We start from the raw sequence: 26,680 nt of genomic DNA, 5'->3' as shown, positions 1-26,680 counted from the left end.
ACGATATAATCAATCAATGTTAAACTTCGCGCAACAAGACGCGTGGTTAAAAATATACAGTAACAATAAAAAGTATGCTGAAAATTCTAGAGATTCTAAAATCACTGCTGCGCTACAGACTGTTCCCAAAAATTTAATATTCAACCGTGCATGGAAAATTCGAATTAACTAAAAACATTTGGGATAATCAGCTTCCCTCTAAATAGGTTCGATTAAGCGATTCGTGAATTGATACTTTTGCTCAAAGTTTCTCGCGGAAACTTTCATAATCTAAAAAATCGAGCCGTCGAAATCGCGTCGCCTTTGAAATTGGGGTTCGAGTCAAAAAGCTCTACTCGTCCTCCATACGAGCCTTTGAGCAGGAAAGACAGCAAGTCCTTCGATAGATTTCGTAATTACAGAGCCGAGCCTGAGCCACGAGAGGGCAATTAAAGTTGGTATCTTGGCAGTTCGGATTATCGTCGAGTCCTGAAACAGGGAAGCGAAAAACCACTTGTTGCAAATTTTATTCACATCCTTCGGCGGCTGGAAAATTGAAAATTGGCGCTGAGAGAAAAGTCTATTTATATTCAATCGGTTTAGGTCAGGTTAGGTTATTGTTTTTGTATTAAAAAAAAAAAAAAAAAAAAACCAAGCTCATTTCTTTGGATTTTGATCGGAATTGAAAGAAAAATATTTTCTCACAATAAAACAGCACGAACTTCAAAATATAAAAATGTCGGATTGAAATTATAAAAATTTTCTAAAAAGCGAGCGCGTTTTTCCTGATTTCCAGCTCGTTAACTTCATGCTTGTAATAAAAAATTTATCCCCCATCGCTCACTGTTTGATATTTCCGGATCATTCTGGATCTGGACAACGCGATTAACGTTTTCTGCCCCGTAATTGTCGTCCGAATTTCTGCACGGATGCTCGTTGCAGATCAATCTTGAAACCGGACGATCTGCTTCCGGACATTCTCTTCCTGGTTGCGCCGGCCGGCCGTCGCTTTCCAAACATTTTACCACACGCTGTTGCATTCCTCTACCACAAGTCCGGGTACACTGTGAAATAAATGTTCGCGATAGCGATGAGAAATTTTTCATCGAAGTAAGAATCCCTGGTAGGAAAGAGAAGAAGAACAGATGTTTGTCAGATAATTTAAGAATTTTGAACATTTTATTCCACGACTTGATGGAACAATTAAATTTTGCCCATTCAAAGTACGTCAGCATTAGAATTAAATTTTTATGAGACCTATCAAAATACATCACGTAAAAAAAAAAAAATGTCCAAAATTGATTTCTCGCGATGATTATCAACGTTTTATGCTTCATTTCCTTTACGCAAAGTTCTAGAAGTCAGAAATCGAAAAAAAATTCATTCGAAAAACGCTTGTGGAAAAAAATGTGAAAACATTCATAAGTCGTCTCGCTAAATTGAGACAAAGACCCACAAAAAAAACAACGTTATAACAACAATGATTACAATTGATCGGAGAATGCCTGAGAATTTTCTCATGCTTGTGTGCGGGCACAAAAAAAAAAAAAAAAAAAATTATTAGGCCCCCGTGGCAAAATTTGTGGAAGCTCTGCAGATCGTCGAAATGTTGAATAATAAAGTTTTCCTATGTGTACGAGTTTTATACTCACTTCCGACCAGTCGGATGCAAACCAAGCGGGTGGGCATGGGGGTCCCCTGCAGTGTCTTTTAGCGTCCGGTTTTTCAACGGGACAATTCATGTCGAGAGCAACGTGAAGAATGCCCCGAATTTTAGCAACGCAAATCACTTCTCTGGTCTGTTCACCGATTTCGCACGCTGCCGAACACTGGCAAGGAAATAAAGTAGTGATAATTTCTGTAAATTTCATTCGTATAGAGATGATGATAAACCCTTGTAGAAAGATAGAATTTCAAAATTTGAATTCTCTAGACTTAAAAAAAGTACACTCTTTTATTTTAACACGTTAACCAAGTAAAATCGAAGAATTCAAATAGCATCATAAGTAGGTTTCTGCGTGCAGATCCCGATACCGACATTTTACCGACATTTCCAATAATCGATACAGTCGACCATAGTGGGCATAACCCCCAACCGAAAAAAGGGTTTGTGTCTAAGCTGTGGAGCCGCTAAAATGTCGGTAAAATGTCAGTATCGGAATCTGTACGCAGAACACTCTTTATTATACTACTAATTCACCGCAAATAAACTCTCCGAGAATTCTATATTTGATTAAATTTGATTTCCCAGTGTAAATGAGAGGATTTTGCAAGAAGGTTGAAGTAAAAAACGTCCCATTTCGGGCAGAAAATTGCCAAAATTACCCGTGTCCATGGACCGGAAAACCAGTGACCGCTGCAGCTATCGTCCGTTGTGCATTCTTGGGTTGTTTTCGGTTTTGTCGACTCGTCGCAAGTTTCCGGCGACGATGATCCGCACACGACTCGACGCCATTGAACTCCGGTACCGCAGTCGGCCGAACACTGTTTTACGGATCGCGATATGGGTAAAAAAACACGAAAATCCTCATAGAATTACATTGTAATATTTACATATAAGAAAAAATAAAACTACTCATTATGCGAGTTGTCATAAATACTTTTTACCCTCGTAGAATTGCGAAGGAAGAACTGTTCTTCTCAGTTATTAAACTAATGGTAAAAATCTTCTGAATCATGAGGAAAAAAATGTCTCCAATGAACGACCAACACTTTTCCGTAAACCAATAGCGATTATGGAAATTAACGAAAAAATTCTTCAATCAAATAATGAGAACACAAATGGATTTTTTGATGTCTTTCGAAAAAAAAAAAAAAAAAAATTGGCCAAAAACGAAAGAACAAGAAACCGTTCAAAACAAACAAATCTGCGAACCTGCCGAGACCATTCAGTGAAGAGCCACCTACTGCCCGAAGTAAATGTGGAAATCGAATTCGAGTGCAGCGTCGGATCAACAGGTGGTGCAAGTTTCGGGCTGCAATTTCCCAAATTGCAGGACTCTTCGTACGGCGGTTTTTCATCGAGGGAACAGGGTCGCCCGGTCGTTGTTATGCAGGAAACAATCCTCGTTCTTCTCCCAGGACCGCAAGTCGCGGAGCACTGCATCATATTTCGCAATTTGCTATTTAATTTATCAAAAATACGATGTGACAATTAAGAGTAACGGGTGAATTAAATTAAATTTTCTCGACTGCCTGTAGCAATTGGTCAAATAATTTCTATTGGTCTGGAAACGTTACAGAAAAACAAACTTAGGTATTCCTTGGAAAACAATACTCGATTTTTTCGAAGTTTGGCGGTTCGTTTTGCAAGCAATAAAATTCCCTTCAAATGTATGAAACGAATCAACGAAAACTGCGGAAAATGTTCTTACATATCCCGATCGATTAGTTATTGTATTGTTCAATTATATTCGTTGTTAAAAAAAAAAATACGAAGCTCGTAACAGTTTCGGAGACAAAATCGAGTTGCAGAGTTAGTATTTTTTACCTCAGACCAAGGCTCGGCGTTCCATTGGGAGGGACGAGCATTTTTCTCGAATACGTTTACGTCTTGGGATTTATCGATGAGCGGATCGTCGCACGGTCGCATAACGCAGCCCTCTCTCAATGGCAGGAGACTCGGCTCGATGCAAGCACCGTCGGCAACTCTCATCGTCAAAGCCGAAGTCACTTCCTGGACGCATTCCATTTCGCGAGTGCGATATCCGGTGCCACAACTTACTGAACAATCGCTCCACACCCCCGCCCGCCATCTTGAACATTAATTTATTCGATTCCAGATGCTAAAAGGATGTTGAAATATGGAGATAATGATTCCCCGGTATTTTGTAAAATAATAAAAAATCAAATATCAACGTTTAACGATCTGAATATCGCTGAAAATACCTCGAAGTTGAAAAAAAAACAAAAACTGGACTAAATTCTTATCTAGAACGAAGAAAAATTCGAAAAACTCTACTGACAGTAGATATCCAATGCCAGTTCTAAATACACATTCCTATACCGACATTTTACCGACACTTAGCCAAGACACAAACCCTTTTTAGAATGTTTAACGATGGGAGATATCCCCACTCTGTTCGACTTTATCGTTCATTGAACGATTTAGTTGTCCGATGTTATCGATCGACCGATAATTTCGTTGCTCTACCTTAATAACAATTTACTCTACTCCGCCGTCATTTTACCCCCTTTCCACTATATCGACGTCCGAGGTCTAGCGGAGACTCAAACCTTTTTCTCAGAAAGTTAACGATGTCACTGTGATCGACTTTTTTTCGCGCCCACGCCAATCTACTTCCAGAATGTTTTGTGAGAATTGTTTCGTCGACCTTGAGTGATTTCTGATAAGATATCGAATATAAGATAGAGCGACGAATTCATTGGACCACCGATAAAGTCGGACAACTAAATGGTCCGATCATCGATAAAGTCAATCAGAGCGGTGATATCCCCCAGTTTTTAATATTCTAAAAAAGGGTTTGTGTCTCGGCTAGATGCCCGTAAAATATCGGTAAAGGAATCTGTATCCAGAACCAGCATTTTATACCTACTATCAACTATTTCGATTACATAGGTACCACAGAGTGCAGATTGCATGTTTGTGGTTTCAAAATTTGGAAGATTTTTGTTTTCATATTAAATAAACGATTTGCGAAACTGAAACAAAATTTAATTCTGATCATTACGGTTTTTCTGTTACTAACTTCGCAGGACAGAGTCGAGTGTTGCATCTGACCGTTTGTCCGACCGGTTTTTCCAAATGATGACACCTCTTGTCGGGAACTTGCTGCTGCGACTGTTCACGAATGCAGACAAACTTAGTCGTCTGAATGCCTTGAAAAGAAATAAAATGTATGCAATCATCGAACATCCAACTCGGAAGTACAAAAAAATCGGCACGTTGTAGTAAAATCGGTAGGCAATTATACGACCTTTCGCGATCTTCAACCGAATCTATCATACCGATTAAACGAATTACGAGCCTATTTTTGTCGACCTGCACTCACCTCCGCCACAAGACCTGCTGCATTCGGTGAGGCCGTGATTTTTCCACACAAATCTACGCCTTCGTAACCGTCTTTGTGGCGCAACGACTGACAAAGGCTGAGCCTCGTCGTCTGCTATACGATTTTTCACAGGCAAGGTATCTCTTCTAGATATAAAGTTAAAAAAAAAAAAAAGAAAAACAAAGGAAAAAAACCGTTAAAATGATTATTTTCCCAAAACGATTTTCTGATTATAGGGTGTTTCGTTTGCAAGTGAAATTTTTTTTTGTCAATTAGCTCCCATAACTGACAAACTTGTGAGTACAGCAAGAAAAAAATCCTCGCAGAAGGATATCGCTAAAATTAAATTTTTAAATCCCACTTTCGTTACTATCAAAATTTTTTCCGTTCAACAACATTAGAGGAAGACGTTGTCTTTTTTCAATTTTTTTTCAAGAGATATTCCTCTGCCAGGTTACTTTTGTTGCTAATTACGACAAGTTTTTTAAACGTTTGCCGGAAGAAAAACGTTGCTTTCAAATAAATTCAGCTTATTTACTTCAGCGATAATAGTAATAATATTAATAATTCCATAATCACCTTCTCGCGGTGTATCTACCAGGTGGAAATATGTTCGAAGTCTTGCTCGTCGCTGCAGAATGTGATGTGAAAAAAAAAATGTTACAATAGGTTATTATACATAAGAGGAAATAATCTACGGTATTATTCTCAAATAAAAAATTAATTTTTTTTTTCGACGGATAAATAAAATCGCCGCGTTTCCGATACCTGCCGCAAATTTCGTAGTCCAACGTGAAGCTGTCGGCTGTTGGCCGGAGGTCAAATACCGGTAGACAATACCCGGATTTGGCTCTTTATAGAAAACCTGAGGAAAGAGATAATTTTTATGGTTTATATAATACTTTTTTTCTACGTTAATACGACTCCTGAAAAGCTTTAAGAATTTTGGCAAATTTTTTCGATCACTCGTCTTTACCCTATCATTTTTTAAACCTATCTCAAAAACAAATTAATTTTTTCTGAAACAAGAGAAGAAAAATATTTGGTTTCCGAAATGAAACATTTTCAAAATTATTACAATACATACCGCATCAACGATTTAATTACTGACTTTTTAAATTGTTTCTCCAATTCTAAAACACTCTCGCGATTTTTTTAAAAACTTTTACCAGAACACTTACTGTGAAAAGTAATAACTGAAAAATTAACCCTGTCACAGAATTTTTGAATGTGTTATTTTTAGCGCGATTTTGTAAGGTGTCCTAATGTCGCAAGAATCAGCTATATATATTATTTATTATTTTACTCATTTTACACATGCAGCAGGATCTGCTCAGTCCATCACGTGTTATTTTCAGCTCCGGTTGACGTAATATTATTCGTGGAATTACACATTTAGGAGCATTGCTCAAATTAACTCGCTTAACATCCAAGGCAATAAAATAGAATATCAATTAAATAAGAAGCTAGAATTTCCGTCAGAAATAAAATACAAGAGTAAATGCGTATATTATATGCATATACCCAGAGGTATATAAGTAAACTAAAAATCTTCTTCGCTAACGTAACGTTTCTTGTTTTTGTTTTTTTCCCCCTCATTTGCCATTTTATATCCCAGCTTTGGATTTTTCCAGAATCGTATGAATTATTCACAAAGTAAAAGAGAAGAAATACCACTGTATAAAGATGTTTAAATTCTGTTTACAGGGTATTCAAATATGAGAAAAAATCATCTCCCAAAACCATAAAACAACGCAAACCATATTTAACAATTATCATGACTAAAACCTCTGAGATATAAAAGCAAAAATAACGAACGATCGATAAACAATATCGCGTGTACGATTATCAGAAAGCTTCAGTCAATAATTGATTTTGGTCCATTGATGTGTATAGTTTGGAAAAAAAAAAAAAAAACTTTACTCGATGAATAAAGTAAATAGAAAAATTCGACGACGACGAGAATTGGAGAAATAGAAACACAAAGGGAAAAGAAATCATTGAACTAATTGTAAGTAAATTGTAAGACCTAACCTGTAAGACGAACAATAATAATCGATGCTCCCCATTAATTGTTAACGATCACGATATAATGTAAGAAAAATAGTTATATCAAATAATTAAAGTCAGCGTCGAGTCACTCGTGTTAACGGTACATAATAAGGAAAGAAGGCTTTTCCAAGTGTGTATATACGAATGGGTGAAATCCTTGAGTAAACATTATACCTACTCGGAGGAGATATAAAAAAATACGAGAAGAGGAAGAGCATGTGGCTCTCTTATCGAGCTCCGTAGTAGGCACACAAAGTCTGTTCACGTTGTTGTTGCGTAACGCAGGTAATTTCGTGTCGTTTCAGGTTCGAGAGAGAGAAAAATAAAATAAGAAATGAATCAAAAAAAATAAATAAATGAATAAACACGAGAATACAGACGTGGAGAATAGCGAAAAAACACGTTACGTTGAATTTTCAAAAACCTTGCGCGAGCACTCTTTCGACCAAATCTTCGGGGCGTTCAATTTCCGAATTCGAAAACTTCCGAACGCGCCTTATTCCGAATTATTGGATGGGAAAACTTGAAGTGAAAAAATCAAACTTTTACGAAACAACAAAGTTTTGAACAGTCGAAAACCCGGCTACTCAAAGTTCAGAAATGCAAGATTCCAAAAATTCAAGTTACGATTGAGCAAAGTTTCGATAGGGTAAAATTTCGAAAGTTAAAATATACTCACAGAGCGTAGTTTACTCAACGAGTGGGTGTAAAAATTAAGAAACACCGAAAACCAGAATTCCAAACGTAAAAATATAGAAAATCCAAAACAAAGAAAGATCAAAGTGGTGAAATTTTATCAAGTCAGAAATTCACATGTTCCGCAGAACTGAAAATCTTGGATCATTCGGAATTTTGGATATTTCAGATTTAAAAATATTCTCGGTTTCACACTTTCGAAACTTTGACTTACCGAATTTTTGCCCTTTCGAAATTTTGATCATTCGAAATTTTGCCCTTTCGGAACTTTGAGCGTCGAGTTTTGGACCATTTCGATACCTTGATGTTTGATCAAAGTTTACTTTCTTTACTCAAAGTTTCGCCACCAAAAAATTGCGGAATTAGGCATTATTGGAACTTTTCAAATTCGGAATATCAATCGCACTCCAATCTTCACCAACGCGCAAAATAAAACAGCCAACTTATCATTTATACCGTTGTTGTTATAATTATTATTCTTCTTGTTATCGTTATTGCACACTGACCAGTATATCGATCGGCTCTTGAAGAGGTCCTTCGGCGGCTAGGCTTTCCGGATTATGCGAATCATGCCGAGTGTAAACGAACGTGGTTCCCAAGTCTACGAATGAACCGGAATTCGCAAAGGCGTTGTAATTGCCGTTGAGAATGAAATTGCGATCTTTTCGTGTAACGGCTGAAATAACGTTAATATTTGATACTGTGAAAAATTCTCCAAGATAACTCAACACGTAACAACCTAGTATAAATTTTACAAATTTGTCTTGAAACAAAAAAAAAAATAAATAAAAATCAGTTGTAAAATTTGTCCAACGGTAATTTTTTTTTTTTTTTTCCTTTCAAATTAAATCTGAGAAGATATATATATTATTTTGTGTTCTTATATATATATATATATATATATATATATATATATATATATATAATATTACCGAATCATTCGCTCGTCTAAAATAATCTTGATTAATTTAAACTCGCTACACGTGTATGCGAATTTTAAAGAACTCGTGTTGCAATCGACATACCAAACCGTCTAGATGAATCGCGCGTGATATACGTGAATGTTTTTGCAAATATATTTCATCAAGAGCTCGTTCATCTTCGTTTATATTGTACGCAACGATTCAAACTATAAAAATAAATTCACCCGAACTTCTTCTCAATTCTCCGTAGTTAACTCACGCGAAGCTTTTATTACTATTATAGCTTATTCGATCGTCACAAAATGATTTACCGTTCAAGTGATAGCGATTCTTTTGCCATGTCAAATCATCGCAACAATGAAAGACGTTAGAAAATGAATTGAAAAACGGTGAAAAAAATCGAATAAAATTTTTCAAACTATGGAAACAATCACTCGTTTGTTTTTTTTTTTTTTTTTCTTTTTTTTCTTTCAACCTATGATCCAACGAATTTTTACCGTCAATTAATTAAGTCGGAACTTTCACTTTTTAGTCGGAACGAGACGAATCGTTTCATTATTAAAGGACGAATCGCTATTCGACGGTTGATTCTTACCCAAAATATTACTTGTGTTACCCAGCTGCGTGACATTCAATGCTTTTGCACCACGCGGCACAGAAGTGACCAAATTATATCCAGGCTTCAACGTAGGCTCTGTGAATATTCCATCGATCAGACGACCGCTTGCAAAATGAATAATAAAAAGTACCTGAAAGATAAATAACTTTACTTAAAATTCAGCTGATAAATGAATAAAACTGATAAAAACGTTACAAAAATTTTTCTTCTTTTCTTTTTCCGCTCCACATTTACTCGGACAAATCGCGAAGTAAAATCAACGTAAATTTCTCATTTTTAGATAAAGATAATTACCTATTAATATGAATTTGTTACGGTTTAAGAAAATCAATCCTCAAAGATTTTCGTACAAAGAGAAGGATTTCTTCATCTACGGTAGAAATTAAATCGTAATCCGCAAAAGATTCTGCGATATAATGAAAAACAAAAAAAAAAAAAAAAAAAAAAACGAAGCTCAACGAAACAATAATTCAAGCGATAATTCTACGAATCCGAATCATGCGTTAACAATAAGTATGCAAGTTTGTTACAACAGAGGCAGAGAAATGAGATGTTATTCTTAAATAATTACAATTTATTTTAAAAACGTTGTAAATAAAAAAAAAAAAAAAAAAAGCTTAAACCTTTTTCGAAACCATTTCGAAAATGAGATAATTATCTCGACTTGAGCCGATTGCGATTTCGAATGTTCATTTTATTAATTTCTATTATACGTAATCGTGGTAAGAAATTTGCTGGCAGTGATATAGCAATAGACTAAAACAAGTATGAAAATTAAATGCCTGAGCCTCCAATTACCGCAGCTGATGGTTGTATACTACACAGAGAAAGATTTAGTGTACGCGGCTTGTGACGCAATATTTAAATAGCGAGTCGTCTTTCCGACGTTTCGTGTGGCGTGCAACAGCTATCTCTAATGTAGTAAGGTGGCTGCTTAGAGGTATATCCTAAATAGAAATAACTATCAAGTGGCGGCGTGTCTCTGGCCACCGGATCAAAGCAACGAAACGGTTCAACGTCAACAGCTCCAACAAACTCGGTAAAAATTGATACCGTAAATCCTAATTTTTATTTAAAAACATGAAAAAAGGTCAGAACAGTTTCGTCGATTTGAATTAAAACAAACCTTTGAGTTAAAAAAGCAACAATTTTTTTTTTTTTTTTTTTTTTTTTTTTTTTTACACGTATAATTATAAAAGTGTTCACTCTCACTTTATCAAATCGTTTATTCGTAGAAGTTTTTATTTCACTTCGTTGAGATTGTCAGAAATTTTTGAATAACCTTTTTCCCCGTGATAATCGTGTTTATAAATCGTGACGAAATATTTCAGGAATCTCGTGTGCATTATAAAAAGTATTGAATATGCACTTTTTAACTCGTCGGATAAATTATACGCCAGTTTAACGAGTTCGGTTTTACACTCAAAGAGACCTCCGCGTTGCATAAACAAAACGATTAACGACGTTGCAGATACCTTTGCTTGTCCCACATTACATTCCGTATAGTTTCGAGTCATTCAACGTCAAATTCCGGCTGGATGAACTAACAATTTTCCACTTCTTATTTAACGTAAATAAATTTAATAAATTGAACGAAATAAGATAAAAATTCGAATTCAAACCATCTGAGCTTCTCGAATTAGCTTTTATCATTCGCAAGCTGATTGGATATAACTTCAAAGAAATTCAAAATACAAGACTAAATTTTGCAAAGTTCGAAGAAATAAAATCGGTAATTTCGAAAATTGTTGCAGACTACAGAAAATCATCGGTGGTTGAATTTTTTCTCATTTTCATTCAAGATCAATATTACACTGAAATTCTATACCAAAATTTGCTACAATCGTTTTGTTTGATCGTTTAATAAAAATTTCCAATTCTTTTTCGTGATATTCTAAGCTTGGTAATAAAATCGAAAGCAAAATCAAAGCTGTATGTATAATTACCTAAACACTGTGAGAAAAGAAGAAACCAACCGTCAAATAAGAGATCTCATCAGTTTAGAAATAATAAAATTATATTTTCACATTCAACTGATAAAAAATTATTCAAATCGGATCGAACCGCTTAAGGTTCGTCATCAAAATCTGTATGATCCTCGTGATTCCTCGTTAAATGTTAACAATACGAATAATTGCGTAGGAGAGACTTATTCGGGATAATCTTACTGGCTTTTATTCAGAGCTCTCAAACATGACGCGCGCATCTCAATTTATACAAGGATAGTAATCGTCGAGGTAAGCTTGCGGCCGACTAACGAAAAAAAAAAAAAAAAAACGGAGACAAGTTTAATAATCTCGTGAACAAGTTGCAGCTCCTCATTTTTTATTTTTTCTTTTTATTTTTTTATTTTTTTTTTTTTATTAATTTCTTTCACTTTCTTTTCTACACGCAACAAGCCATTCTATCAATTCCGATTTATTTCAGCTATGCAACAGCAACGTAATCTGTGTATGTGTGCAGAAAAAATGCATCGAAACTAGTTTTTTTTTTTTTTTTTAATTAAAAATTCTAAAGCGATTAAATCGTTTCCGGAATTTGTTGATTTGAAAAAATAAAAGAATCTTAAGCTCCAACTTTTCCCTTTCTCTTCAATCGTACGAAACTTTTTCACGAAGAGAAAAAAAAAAAGCTTGTATCATACAATTCCAGGGATAATTTTACAATCGCTCTGGAAAAATTTCTTATCTGTTTTACAGTTTTTTCTCCGTTCGATGTTTAAATCGTTGTTTTTTAAATTTCTTTCCTACGCCAAAAAGTGGATAACTGTTCGTAATTTTGTCACAACGTAATCGCGAATTTTATACGAGTAACGTGAAAAGCAAAGTGGACAAAAAATATTGACACACAACAAAATCCTTAAACTTGAATTTTACAATTGCAAGATTCGTATAAACATTATATTTTTAACGATAAAATAAAACAAATTACGAATCGCCCGATTAAATTTTAAATTACTCAGTTTAATCGCATCGATAAATAAAAATTGAATTATTTTTAACATGCAAAAATCAAATTCAACCAGACTGACCTCAGTCACGAATTATGACGAGTCTTGTTAGTGATGATCATTTGAAAAAAAAAAAAAACAATTTCCTCTTCTCGCGTTATTGGTTAAAAAAAAAAAAAAAAATTCCAACGAACAGAGAGAAAATACCAGGCGTAAAATCAGAAGTGAGCAAACCAGCCTCTGTAGGATCCTTGAGGATTATTGAGAAATCATAGAAGCGATCTCCAGACGCCCTAGCCTCTGCATTTTACTAGATAGGTGAGTCTAATTATAATACAACGAGCCGCTGGAGGGATTGGTGGCAAGATGATGATGATGATGATGATGGTTATGATGATGATGATGATGATGATGACGATGATGATGATGATGATGATGATGATGATGATGATGATGATGATGATGACGACGACGACGACGACGATGATGAATACAGGCGCGTAAAACAGCAACATATATACATTCGAGATGCTGCAGAGACTGGAGAACATCCGCGAAATAGCAAAACGAGTCTTGTGGTGTAAATTCAAGATACGTACGTGCGTTATTTTTCCCTCACGTCTGTCTATTGCGTCATCGAGTGGTCCATTCAGTTTCGGTAACGCGGTCAGTTACGTTATGTTTTACACCGTTTGTATCGTATTGTGAAAACGTTGTATATTCTCTTGAATTAACTACTACGAGTATCCGATTTTATTATCCAAGCACAGGTTAACCATTTCAGTCACACATTTTCACCTGAATTTTCTTACTCGGAGGTTTTTTTACAATGGCGCTGATTACACGAATCTGAATTCGGAATTTTGATCATTTCTAAATACAAGATGGTGGATCTAATATGGCGTGTGTAGAAATGAAAAAAACTATATCTTGAGGTATTATTTGGACCGATATTCCCAACCAAACGTGAATCTTGATGAGAGTATATTGAACGCTTCGCGGTAAGACAGAGAATTTTAAAAATGTCAATCGTATATGGTAATTCGTTTTCAATAATAATAATAATGCCAAAAAGTTCTCAACAAATTGTTTGACCAAAAATTTGTTCAACTGATCTCACATGCTATGAATTCATTGATTTTTCTGAATACCTAACAATTTTTTTTTTTTCCTTTCTTTTGAATTTCCAGCGATTTTGAATAATTCCGTTTTCCAAAATTTTCCATCGCTCTATTTATAAAACTATTCGTTCCGTGCCTCTAAAACTTTTTCAGTGTCACGTATACGAAATCATTTACGAAAGCCTATCCAAAAATTCTCAAAAACAGGCTTTTTTAAATCGTCGCAGATGCCAATAAAAAAAAAAAAAAAAAAACACGTATTCGGAAAAATCAATGAATTCATTCTGTGTGTAATAAAAAAAAAAAAAAAAAACGTCACTAGAGGTTTGTTGAACAAATTTTTGTTCAAACGATTTATTAACAACTTTTCGGCATTATTATTATTATTCAGAACAAATTATCTTATCGACTCGGTTGCGATTGTTTTTTGTTTTTTTTTTTTCTTTTTCAGACTTTTACATGTTTATTTTTTCAACTTAAACCTTACAAACATACCAAACCGCTTTCAAATGAACATTTGAAATTATCCGAGTGATATTATACAACGACCATTCACTCCCGTCTAAACAATTGTCACTCCAAAACATCGTTTTTTATTTATTTATTATTTTACCAACTCAATCGCGGTGCAAAATTTTATCCACATCTTCGAATAATAATATCCACACTTAATCTGAGTTTACGTGACTGCAGGTATAAATATACCGGACGAGTGCGTTATTTTATTTTTCATTTTTTTTTTTTTTTTTTTCAAAAACTTTTCACGGACTTTGCGATATTCTGAATTATTAAACTTGTCGTAATTGAGATCAGTTTTGAAATTCGATTAATCTTTTTTTTCTCCCTTCATTCTTCAGCGACGTGAAAAATTGCGTCGACCAAAATCCGTCAAAATATCTTCGTTGTTTCAATTTCCGCTGCCCTGAAGTTTTGACGCTTTTTTTTCTTTTCTTTATTCACCTTCTTTATTCCTCTGAACATTAAGCTCACAGTCATTCGAACCCGAATCACGTACAAAGTGAAAGACTCGGATCGATGAAAGATTTCTGACAATAAATCTTTATCACCGCCACACAGTTTGTATGATTATAAAAATCTCATTCACGCGATCGATTATGAAATCAGAAACGGCAACGAGAAATCACGACTGTTTTTCCGTCATCGGCTCAAGTACGACTACACACGCACATATATGCGGAACATTTCATGTCAACTCGATCAAAAAAATTCTGCATTAAATTCTGAATCTTTTGCCACAGGAACGCAAAATCTTTTTTGTAATTTTTCAGAACGTTGAAACATGGTGTCTTTTTTGTTCAAAATGTTTAAAGTGCTTGAAAAAAATAGAAGAAAAAATCGCCCCATTGTGGGACGGGTGTCAGAATAATCGGGACGAAATATAAGATTTTTGAGAAATTTTTGAGAATTTTAAGAAATGCCAACATCTTATATATCTAATCTTATAATACACATAAACGGTTAGGGACATAAAAATGGCTTATCTGAAAGCGAGGACCCTCCTCTCAAGAAGATCGCTGGTGAAAAAAAAAGAGGAAAAAAAATGTTGGTAAAATAGAGCAGTCCCTTTTTTTATTACAATCCTTTTTTCTGAGGGTAGGTCGTAAACACATAATTACACAGGTGGCAAACCGTTCTAAAGTTAGATAAGAACTCGACTATACAACAACGCCGCATCGATGCGTGTTTCGTCTTAAAATTGTCATCCTTTCATCTTTACTCGTTTAATCACAAAATTTTGCAACTATACAAGTATGACAACAAAATTGATGCTGGTCATTTTTCCTATAATCTCAATATAAATTTGAAACACCAAACATTTTTCAATCTCTTAAATAACGTACGAAATCTCACGTGTGTCTGTGTGTATATATATATATATATATAAATATTGAAGAAAGATTATTTCAAATTGGAATATATTCATAGAATTTTAAAATTAAAGTAAATTTGAATTTTTAAAATTTTTCAATTTTCTTATACCAAAATTATCCACGCGTGACACTTTTTTTTTCTTTTTTTTCACGATAATTAACAACATATATTCATTCATAAAGTAAGACGGAAAATGATAATTTCGTTGTTCGTAAGAAGAAAATAGAGAAAAAAAAAACGAAATTATAATGAAACATATCCAAATCAAGTAAAATCGAGTGTAGTTGAAAACGAAAAAAAAAGAAAAAAAAAATAAGGAAACAGGGTGGAAAAAAATCGGACCTTGACCGAATTTCGATGATCAATCTGTTAGACGTAAATCGTGAATGTGTATACACAACAATCAATCAAACTGTATAATTATACTACCGTATAATGTATACATTATATATATATATATATATATATATACACCTATACCTATTAGTCCCACGTGTTATTAGATTACGTACATTGGAATGATGATAAATTGGCTCGATTCCAATGATTAGCAGCGCTTAAAATCAAACTCCACGCTTATACATATATTAGAAACTGTGAGCGCCAAATTTTGAATAAAAGATTAGTACATTAAAACCATGAGGAATTAGTACGCATAATAAACTAGCAAGATAATTAGTTAAGGTGCGTTAAAAGCAAGTAGCTATCGGGTAATCAACATTCACCGCAAACAAGCAGGTTTTCCTTATCCCGGTGAAAATTCTTCTCTAGAAAATTGTATATCATAGGTACATATACCGTCGAAGAAATGTGAAAATACTTTTGTTTTTTTTTTTTTGGTTTTTTGTTTTTTTTTTTTTTTTTTTTTTAATTAAGAATCGAATCATTCGATATTATCCATGATATCACCATTTTCGTCTGATACCATTCGAGTAGAATATTTTTTCCTTTGAATCAAAAATTTTCTCTCAAAATTCGTTTTTACTAAAAAAAAAAAAAAAAAAACATGAGAAAAAAGAAAGAATGATTTTCAAAGCAAAATCCAATTCCACCGGTTTGAATTAATTAAAAATACCGTGAACAATGCGTAAGCCTGTAGGAGAACAAAAAAATTGATAAATAAATAAACAAAAAAAAAAAAAAAAAAAATTGGAAAAAAGAAACGAGTCAAATCTTACCGAGATGATCAGAGAATTGAAAACCGACGACCGCTGCATCCTGAATTCTTTTCCCATCGGAAGATGACAAGAATATAAATATTGAACAAAGTTGAGTATAAAAAAAAAATCAAAAAAAAAAAAAAAAAAAAAAAAAAAAAAAAAAAAAAAAAAAAAAAAAACTTCAACCTCCCGTAATTCAGTCTCCAAATTATTTCGCTCGATCACCGTACTGCAATCTTGACGCGCCTGTTCGTTTCACAAAAACTTTCTCACCGTTTCTTCATCAACTTCACCACGGATATATTATATGTCCCTCTGGAAAGACAAAATAATTGAAATAAAAAAAAAAAAAAAACATTACAAAAAAAAAAAAAAAAACACAAGCGCGCGCGCGCACACACACACACGACGTATTAAAAATATAAAATATGAATATAAATGTGAATTGTAAATCGAATCGAAACACGTTAACGCGGACGTTTGAATTTCACCATTTATTACATAGACGCGTGTTTAATTAATAAAACGTATGAAATTTCGGGGATATCGTGAGGAATGTTTCGTTTCTTCTTCTTCTTCTTCTAATTATTATTATTATTATTATTATTATTGTTGTTTATGTAGTTATTGTTGTTATTATTATCATTATTATTATTCCCTCCGTCGATACGACGATTAAGACGAGAAGAGAAATAATCAAGTGATTGCCGTTAGGCAAAATAAAAAAAAAGACGCAGCGGCACACGCCGTGGTTCTTGGGACAATGAGCTCGGACGGTTTGGCTGTCAACCCACTCGGGTACCTACGTACATGTATGTATAAGATAATACCGAAGAGTATGACAGGCCAGGCCGTGTCTTCCTATATACCGCCTAGAGCTTCTAATCAGACGGCAAATGTAAACAGTCAGCAAGGTTCCACCTTCGTGCAGAAATCTATAGGATTTGTCAAACGACGTGAAACACAATCTGAGCAATATCGATGCGACGTCGACGAGGGAGAAAAACGATAAAAAAGAAGCATGGAAAAAAAAAAAAAAAAAAAAATCCAAAACACTTTGAGGCAATTGAATCTAGCGATGAGAAATTAATTTTTTTTTTTTTTTTTTCTATACATCAGGGTGAGCCAAAAAAACTAAACTATCGAATCTATGGCCTTGAAGGGACCGTATTTACCGAGAAGAAAATCTCTCCCGTTTGGAAAAAATTTTAGATCAATTTTAAAAGGTGTCGCTGGCCGTTTGAAATTTCCGATTTAAATGACGGGTTAAAAATTTTTTTATCTTCGTTAAATATGCTACAACTTTTGAACCGTTTGAGCTAAAAAAAAATATCAAGGCATATTCATGTGGGGCATAAAATTCTCTAAAAAATCAACTCCAAAGTGTTTTTTATAGAATTTAATGTCCCGCAAGAATATGCTTGGAAATTTTTTTTAATTCAAACGGTTCAATAGTTACAGCATTTTTAATGAAACAAATTTTTTTTTTTTTGCGTATTACTTAAATGGGAAATTTCAAATGGCCAGCGACACCTTTTAAAATTGAGCTAAAAATTTTTTCAAACGGGACAATTTTTTTCTCAGCAAATAGGTCCTTTTAAGACCATAGATTCGATATGTTAGCTTTTTTAGCTCACCCTAATATACGTCTTAAAAAGATGTAGTCACAGTTTTTTGACCCTCATAAAATTACAAAGTCTTCGATTTCGTGAATCGAATCTTGCTTTATTCGTTGTTGCTTCTCCGTTTTTTTTTTTTTTTTTTATTAAACTCTTTTAAAAACGCCACATTGACAGCATCGTTCGTTTACACATCCAGAGACATGGTATCGAAGTTTTTACACATAATATATACATAATTGTATACAACCTGTGTCTGAGAATGCAAAATGTTAATCAACATTCGTCGAAGTATATTTAACACTAGAAAATACAATATTGTACGTCAAATCGGGTCAAATTACGTTATACCGTAATATTATTTATCGCAGAAGCATATCGCCGAGATGAAAAACCACGATATAAAAATCGCTAGGAATGCGAACTGTTTTTTTTTTTTTTTCTTTTTATTCCTAATCTTCCTCCCCGAATAAAAGCGTGTCGTCGCAAACTAACAATAATACAGGCCTTGACTTCACATCGACATATTTTCGTTATCACGTATACTGCATATATCATCGGTGATTCATTTGCCTACAATAAGATCACTGAATTTTTCATTCCCTCTGTATCTCTCTCGATCTTTCGATTTCAATAAATCAGAGATAAAGAAAGGAAAAAAAATAAAAAAATCCACAAGATACAAATCTCACGTACGTTATATCGCATATAATAAACTGCATACGGTATCTGCTTTGATTTTTTTCCACAACGTATTAGTTTATACGAATAATTATCAGTACAATAAAATATTCAACTTTTATCACAATTATACCGTGAAATATTAAATTATACGGAACAATTTCATCCGACGAATCGTAAACCGCAGCTTCCGGAACTTGTTACGTTACTCCGTGTCATAAGAATAACAAATCAAGTCGACAACGGGATAACTGGTAAAGAGTATGTTTAAGTTATTCCCCATTAGCGTCGGTTCGTTAGATTCGATCGTTCCCTGATCGTTTTATGCGCCTCGTAATAGAATAATATATATATATATATATGTGTAACTATTTAGACTGTGATCAGAGCTGATCCATTAGAGCGCTTCAAGAAGAAGGAGAGAAAAAAAGAAGGAAGAGAGAAATAGAGAGAAGTCAGAGAATGAAGAAGAAGAAAATAACCGAAAAATTAGTCTGACAGCAACGATAATTCTGTTCAAGCATATTTAATTCAATCTACGCTGAGAGAAATTTTTACTTCCAGTTACCGCTCAGTCCTTAACTATTTTCATTTTTTACCAAAAATTTAACGCTCGCGCAACGATAAATTGACGTTAAAGCCTTGCTTAGCTAAAAAACTAGAGCAAACCTCAAAAACTGATTTTGCGTTGCAATTGCCAAAAAAAGGATCGACGATAGCGCAAAATGGTTAAGCGTACCTCGTTTTTCGTAGTTCCAACAATATTCAAACGGTTTTTTCAACGATACCTGTTTTACTCGATTTTTCTAGTTACTTTAACAAATGAAATTTTTCTCAGTACAATCATTAAAGTTATAGATATATATACATGAGGCAAGGTGAGATAAATTTCTTGAAAATAATTAATCATCAATTTTGCGAAAAATTTCGTGTACACCGTGGTGAAAAAAAAAAAAAAAAAAAAAAAAAAAAAATAACAAATATCGCAAAAGAAAATAAATAATCAAAGCAATTTTGGGCAATTTTATTTAGTTTTTTTTTTCTTCTTATCCCATCTCTTCATCGTCGTTGAAATTCACATGTGTTTTACGGGTGAGTGGCATAAAATTTCCAGCCTTCGTCCCTGGTATGCACAGTTAATTACACGAAATTAGATTAGATTAGATTAGATAAAACGACATTCTTATTAGACGGCTGGTCTAGATGCTCGTCGTCGTTTCGCCGTGTTTTTAAAAACATAAGAAAATAACTAATGTACCGACAAAGCGTAATGGTATGAATTCTAATTTTTCAAGATTCGTCATTCGCATATACACGCATACATATACATATATATATATATATATGTATATATATATATATATATATATACACACACACACGCACTAAACACGTGTACCAAAAAATGTCTAATGCAGTCAAGTTTACTCGGCTGAAAAAAAAATACGAACTTGGTCTAGGTATGTGTAAAAAGAGAAAAAAAAAAAAAACAAAAAAAAAAGGAAGAAAAAAATATTCTTTCATTTTATAAAATAAAATCAGAGTGAATATTTCGTAGGGTGATCGTGATACGAACGCGAAAAAAATTTATAACATTGGTGAAAGAATCGCGCGACGATCGATCTTTCACATTAAAAGCAAAAATTTCAAATTTTACACACAATCTCGTTTCCAAATTTTTATTCTCTTTCATACGACCCAGAACAATGACCCAATTTTACATATCATGCAATCTGCAGCAGTTGATGTTAAAACGAATCCAACGACCTACAACAAAGATTATTTATTGCCCTGCAATAATTCACGAAATATATGACTGGTGAAAAATGTCAGTTTAGTTTCGAATTTTTCTGCAGCTGTATGATAATACACGCATTAATTTTTCTATATCTGTGAGCCAAACTTTTTTCATTTATTCATTTATCACTGTTATACAATATTCTTTTTTATAATTTCGCAACTTTCAGTTTCGCTTTTCGACAATTTCAGATACATCTTTCGTTTTTGTTTTTTTTTTTTTTCCGGCGATTCGAAAGAGTTGTATTTTCTCACCGATGCGAAAATACGTTTTCACGACGATAGAATAATTCAATCGAACTTAAACAGCTCAACGAAAACTTTTCAATTATAATAAATTAATTTCAAATCCTCCAAATTATTGAGTGGAGAAACGAAACGGATTCTAGATCTGGATCGATGAATTTTGGCAATGCAAAAAAAAAAATCTAGACTCAAAACTTTTTCTAGAAATCTCGCCCATATTTTTACGCCTATACGTGTCCAAAGTTGTAAATACATAAGCAGCTGTGTTTACATAGGCAAGTACGTACATTGAACGCACTGCGAAATATAAATATATACAGTTTGAGAAGAGGAATTCGTGTCTAAGGTGCCTAATTTATTTCAAATACTTACAATCTTGCTATCACGCTGCATAGAATTTTTTATTTTTACCCACAAAATCTAAAGAAAGAATTTTTTTCTCTTTTTCACTTCTAATATATAGATCGAGATAAGTTCAGTATTACCGGTATACAATCACGTGAACGAATATCAAAGTCAGTCGAAAAAACGTCACGAACGTGTTCGAATTTTGTTAAATACATTTGTTTTGTTGCATTTTTATTTTTTTATTTATTCTATTTTTTATTTTTATTTTTACAAACCACCATTCTATGAGTTCCAGACAAGATTCGAAAATACCGAAATCATTCAAATTCATTATAACTCGTCGTGGAATCTTTTTTTCAACTCGTCAAAAATATTTTCACCTCGCGAAAAATCATCGATGTCGTACAAAATTTTTTTAAATCCCTGAAAATCGTTTCGGCGGAGATTCTAAAATCGATTGAAAAAATTTTTCATCCTTCAAAAAATTTACTTTGAACAAACTATTCGAGCAATTTCTCGGAAATGAAAATTAGTAAAAATCAATCCTCCCAGTATAACGCAAATTCCTATATTAGATTTATAACTTTCTAATGTATAAAATATATATATATACAGGGTGTCCATTAAAAAAAATATGCTCAAATGTATCGAAAACTAAGCATTAAATTGAAAACTATTTCAGGCAAGCGTCCCAGTTTTTGGGCCCGGGGCCTCTGCTGGGGCCCAACTTTTGTCGTTCGAACACGTTCCATTTTTCACTGCATATTCTTGTTTCTCGTTGAAAAGTGAGTAACTTTTACACTTGGTCATATTTTAGTTTTCGTCTTCGAAAAAAGATTGTTCAACATTGAAAAAATGTTCGGGCACTTGTTTGCAACAATTTTTCTCCGAAGCATTTAACAATTTAACGCTTACAGTTTCCGATATATTCGCGTATATTTTTTTTTTTTTTCAAAATATGACACCCTCTACATAATATTCATATGTAATTTTTTAATAAATCTTCAACGAACAATAAATAACTATCAAACGCAATGTACGCGTGTGTCCCTCCCGCCGATTCCTTGGCCTCTATATTTATAACATAATATATAGTTTCGCACCAGGGTGTCACCTCTGCAGTTATATGCGTTATTTTTAAATTTCTCCCCGGATTCATTATACACAACGTCATAATCCCAATGGAATTTCAAGACTTTTCATGTCATCTCATTTCCCTGAAGAAAACAACGTTCCGGTGCGATCAGGTTGAACGAAGGCAAGATTTTCGAATCGAGTGAGTAACTTCGATACGAAAAAGACAAGGAAAAAAAAATTTACATAATATTCCCAGTGAATTGAGAATAATGAGAATTATATCTCGTGAGTTTTAAAAAACGTTCGTGATTAACGAAAAAAAGAGAAAAAAAAAAAAGAAATTTCAATTTACTCTCTCGATCCCAAATAACAATTCGTTGAGGATAAGAAAACCAGCTGAGACAAAAAAAAAAAAAACACAGAAAAAGAAACGGAAGAAGAAGGAACGAAGGAAAGACAAATGTAAGAAAATTCGAATACCTCAATTACTGGAGATTAAGACTCGTTCTCTGATTATTATGAGTGTATGCTAATGCTAATGATTGCAGAAAGTTGAACCCGGCGAAGGTAAGTTGAGAGATAAATCGATAATTAAGGTAGATCAGGCATACTATTATAATACGGATTTTGCAGAAATGAAAAAATTTGATATGGTAAAGTGTAGGATAAGTGGTATTTCAGAGGCATTTTATATATATATATTTTATATATATATATATAGATATATAGGTACAGAAATATCTGGTCCGTGACATTTATTGCTCAGGCAGGAAAGTTCACGAATGAATGTACGTCCGCATCTCACGGTTTGATAAAATAATGGATGTATAAAAAGCACTCGAAATAGGTATACCTTTTAGTAAAGCCCGTATTATATACAAAGAATGTGTATGTTTTATCAACATCCGTGCGCTTTATACCAGCCGTAATGAAGCGGTTGTTTTAAACGTCTCGAAATCCCGAGAGAAAGTATAAAAAAGTTTAACAAAGAAACGTAGAGATGTGAAATGAAAATCAAGAAGTTGCTGGAAGAGAATGAAGTTCAGGAAAATCGTCGACTAGTTCGCCGGTTAAATTATAGTTTGTATAAACAAATTTTCTCGTTAATTCTATCGAAGAACCGGTATTCGATTTACGATATGCAAATATTTATACCACAGGCAATAATTTACTCAATTACACACGCGCAAACTGTATATTACAATATTCTAACGTGAGTTTGAAAGTAAAAACAAACTTTAACATACTTTTTGAAAATGTTTTATCTTTATCTAACACGCTGAATAATATACTTTTGTACAATGTAAAATTCATCGCTTATACATGTGAAATAATCAGAAAGATCTTAACCCCAAAGTATGAGAACGAATTCGTCCAATCGTACTTTCTCTAAAATGACCGGTCGACTCGATTGTCTATCATTTATCAATTTTTATTCATTGCACGATCAAATATTTCATTATTCTGACTGTCGGTATATGAAAAAACAACCTCAAACTAGCTACCTCAATTTTTGTACAATTTTCGCTCACCCCTCAAGTGGGTAAAAAACAGTCTAGAACGAATTGTTCCGAGATGGCCAACAAAGGGTTAATTATTCTTTCTTTTTTTTTTCCTATTATTAAAACAGAAACGGCATGGAGTATAAGGACCGAGCGATAAGCGAAACTAAAAATTTCTCTCAGTGTAATGAAACGGTTCGTTCTTAAAGTTCAAAGAATAAATTAGCCAGCGCGAAATGAAAAATAAGTAAATTTAAAAATAAACCATTTTCGAAGCAAACAAATCAACATATCAAAGACTCGCACAATTTTTAGACCACAACAGTTTAACTATTCACGTACTATACATTTCGCAATATCTCAGGAATAACGAGCGATAAATAATCGTTGTTGTAGGTCGTTGAATTCGTTTCAACGATCATTCGTAACTTGAGAAACCCAAGAATGTGTGCCAAACCGTTTAAAAGAGTTCACCTACGCGTCATTCAGTCTTTTAAGAAAAATTAAACTCAACCAATTCACTGACTGCGTTTTTCCCAACAATCGTGAAAGTAATTATTTCTGTGCTACTCTTATAGAATTCGAAACACTCGTTCCAAATAAAATAACTTATATTGTGAACATATTTTTTTGTTTTTTTTTTTCAAATCTTTTTGGACAATTAGATAAATTACGTTAATCGTGACTTGTCAGGAAATGAAAGAAAAAAGAAAAAAATTAAATTCTTTCATAATATTACGAAAAACAAAACGCAGAAACAGAGAACGTATACCTAAATCTACGAGATAGTTTGGCTAAACGACAAATTTTCAATGATCGTAATTAAATCGCGTACGAGTTTAAATTTTGCCACGGAAAAATATCTTTGGAATCAATTTTTATGACTGATCGAAAATATGAAACCCGACTTCTGATAAACTGGTGAGAAATAAAAGTTAAAAAAAAAAAAATTGGAAAAATCCCCGGTTGAATTTGATGTTATCAGATATTCCGGGATGATCGATGACTAATTTCAATCGTCGAACGATCGGCGCCACGTGAATAAATAAACAAACAAACAAACAGAAATGAATTGAAGAAGAACAATCAATCACAGCATGTTACGCGAATACTTATTTAATATATAATTTGACAGATCGTAGTCATGTGTCGTAATAAAAATTCCATATTCTACAATCTTTTGCTACACATGCGTTTTGTGTGTGTGTGTGTGTGTGTATATATATATATATAATGTTATTATGACAATATATAACAAATAAATAGATAAATCGTCGTTTATTTTACGACCATTATATATACGATTCAGTTACAATTTATCGTCTCTAACCCCTAAACCCTTCTACAAGACGCCGCGACGTCGATTTGTAATTTAAAATCGTCTCGCAAGCTATTTATCATTAATTTCGATTGACAATCACGTCACGTGTTGTTGTACATAATATAAATGTATCGGGTTGTACATAAGATAAATAACCAAAATTGTTTCAATTATTACTGTATGGATCAAGCAAATGTGACGAACAATATGATGAATTTGATTCTTTTTTTTTTTTAACGAAATTTAAAAGCAAAGAGAACGTTTACTTATTCTTGACAAAAAAAAAAAAAATAAACAAATTAAAATAAAACACAAAAAAAAAAACAACGATCGACATAATTTTGCATACACTATACGAGATTATCGTTTGTCAAAAATTTTCACCCAATTATCCGCATCTTCGTATCGATAAATCACATCAAAATACGTGATAATATATCTATATATGAAAATATATCATTATATACATATGATTATAAGAGTGATCATATGATAATTGCTTTTCAAGTCAATAGCCAATAACGTCGTTTAAAATTCAAAAATTAAATTAATTATCCGCAAATCCAGGCGCGTAACAACTTCCGGTAAATCATGGTAGGTATCTATAAAACTTTGCCGTCGATTAAATCCAGAACCACATAAATTACACCACAGATCTGTACATGATTCACTTTATACTGCATATATTCCTCATCTCGTTAAACGTTCAAATTTAACCAACATTAAGGTTATTAAAGATTTATACGTATCACAAGAATCATTACGAACAAAAAAAAAAAAAATAAATAAATAAATTAAAAAGAACGTACAACCTGATTACGTTGTAATATAATATTAGGATAAAAACGATCGTTTAAAAAGATTTTTCGCAAGTGTATCGCACTGTTCGTGAAGTGGCACAAGGTTGGAAAAAGAAAAATTACTCTGCAATTATTGACGGCAATTAAGCTAAAAAATAGCAGGTACCTAAAAGTCGTTGGTTTAAAAACCGTCTCAAAGCACGTCAGCTAATTTAAAACTCGAGGACACAAATTTTTTTCACATCGTCAAAAATTTATGAAACCGTATCGTTCAAACAAGAAAAATATTCGAACCCTTATCGAGAGCCTGGAAAAAAGGCAAAAGAAACAATAAGCCAAAATTATAGTCCTCCAAATTTTTCTTCACCGCGTAGGTGAGAAAAACTGAAAAAAAAAAAAAAACAAAAAAACCAAAAAACCTTCGATATCTAAAGTTACGTTACGCGTGATTATTGTTAAATCCGTGTAAGGATGAAATTTTGCATACATGTATTACGTACATATTATATTATCTAATACAGTCGGAATGTCGCGCGTTTATAATACACCGCATTTATACAGTGTGTGTGTGTTTTTTTTTTTTTGTTTTTTTTTTATTTATTTTATTTATTTTATTTTTTTTTGCGTAGCTGTGCAATTGTAAATTATGTCCCGACAACCAACGGCAGCTGAACACTGCCTGCAAGCCCACCACGTTCAACTGGAGTCCGAGACCGACGTCGCTCCAACTTTATACGGAACGCCCTGTATGTATGGATGTATGTGTGTATACGTCCATTCTACTACAAAACCAGGGTTACTACTATATGTGTATATATATATATATATACACACACACGCGCAAACACACAGCATACATGTGCACATGCATTTATGCATTCATG

The 26,680-nt window shown here is 33.3% G+C and overlaps 1 protein-coding gene across 3 annotated transcripts; it reads right to left on the bottom strand.

Annotated features, from left to right (window-relative positions):
• Positions 1-772: 772 nt before the first annotated feature.
• LOC124308679 (thrombospondin type-1 domain-containing protein 4-like) lies at positions 773-26,458 on the bottom strand. Of its 3 annotated transcripts, none has more exons than XM_046771621.1 (13): positions 26,297-26,458; positions 16,424-16,720; positions 9,258-9,411; positions 8,246-8,415; positions 5,760-5,856; positions 5,571-5,622; positions 4,992-5,137; positions 4,689-4,818; positions 3,470-3,734; positions 2,855-3,079; positions 2,305-2,463; positions 1,632-1,808; positions 773-1,043 (listed from the first exon to the last, which is right to left on the bottom strand). In XM_046771621.1, the coding sequence occupies exons 2-13, from the start codon at positions 16,478-16,480 to the stop codon at positions 786-788; spliced, it is 1,890 nt and encodes a 629-aa protein (XP_046627577.1). In that variant the 5' UTR covers positions 16,481-16,720; positions 26,297-26,458; the 3' UTR covers positions 773-785. The 3 variants fall into 3 exon arrangements, with proteins under 3 accessions (XP_046627577.1, XP_046627576.1, XP_046627579.1); XM_046771620.1 differs by lacking the exon at positions 26,297-26,458 and adding an exon at positions 16,897-16,985; XM_046771623.1 differs by lacking the exon at positions 26,297-26,458 and adding an exon at positions 16,897-16,985 and having other exon boundaries at positions 4,992-5,134.
• Between the last annotated feature and the right edge of the window lie 222 nt (positions 26,459-26,680).

The sequence above is a fragment of the Neodiprion virginianus genome, chromosome 7, assembly GCF_021901495.1.
Source record: "Neodiprion virginianus isolate iyNeoVirg1 chromosome 7, iyNeoVirg1.1, whole genome shotgun sequence".
Taxonomy (NCBI): Eukaryota; Metazoa; Arthropoda; class Insecta; order Hymenoptera; family Diprionidae; genus Neodiprion; species Neodiprion virginianus.
Note: the sequence above shows the minus strand (reverse complement) of the source record. Positions and strands in the feature narration are given on the sequence as shown.

Bases quoted from the DNA above. Each gene is read 5' to 3' on its own strand.
- LOC124308679 (XM_046771621.1), bottom strand. From the start codon at position 16,480: ATGGGAAAAGAATTCAGGATGCAGCGGTCGTCGGTTTTCAATTCTCTG. The intron at 5,857-8,245 runs GTCAGTGTGCAA...CTCTTTCCTCAG, and splicing joins AAGAGCCGATCGATATACTG to GTTTTCTATAAAGAGCCAAA. The intron at 5,138-5,570 runs GTGATTATGGAA...CTTTATATCTAG, and splicing joins GGTAGATACACCGCGAGAAG to AAGAGATACCTTGCCTGTGA.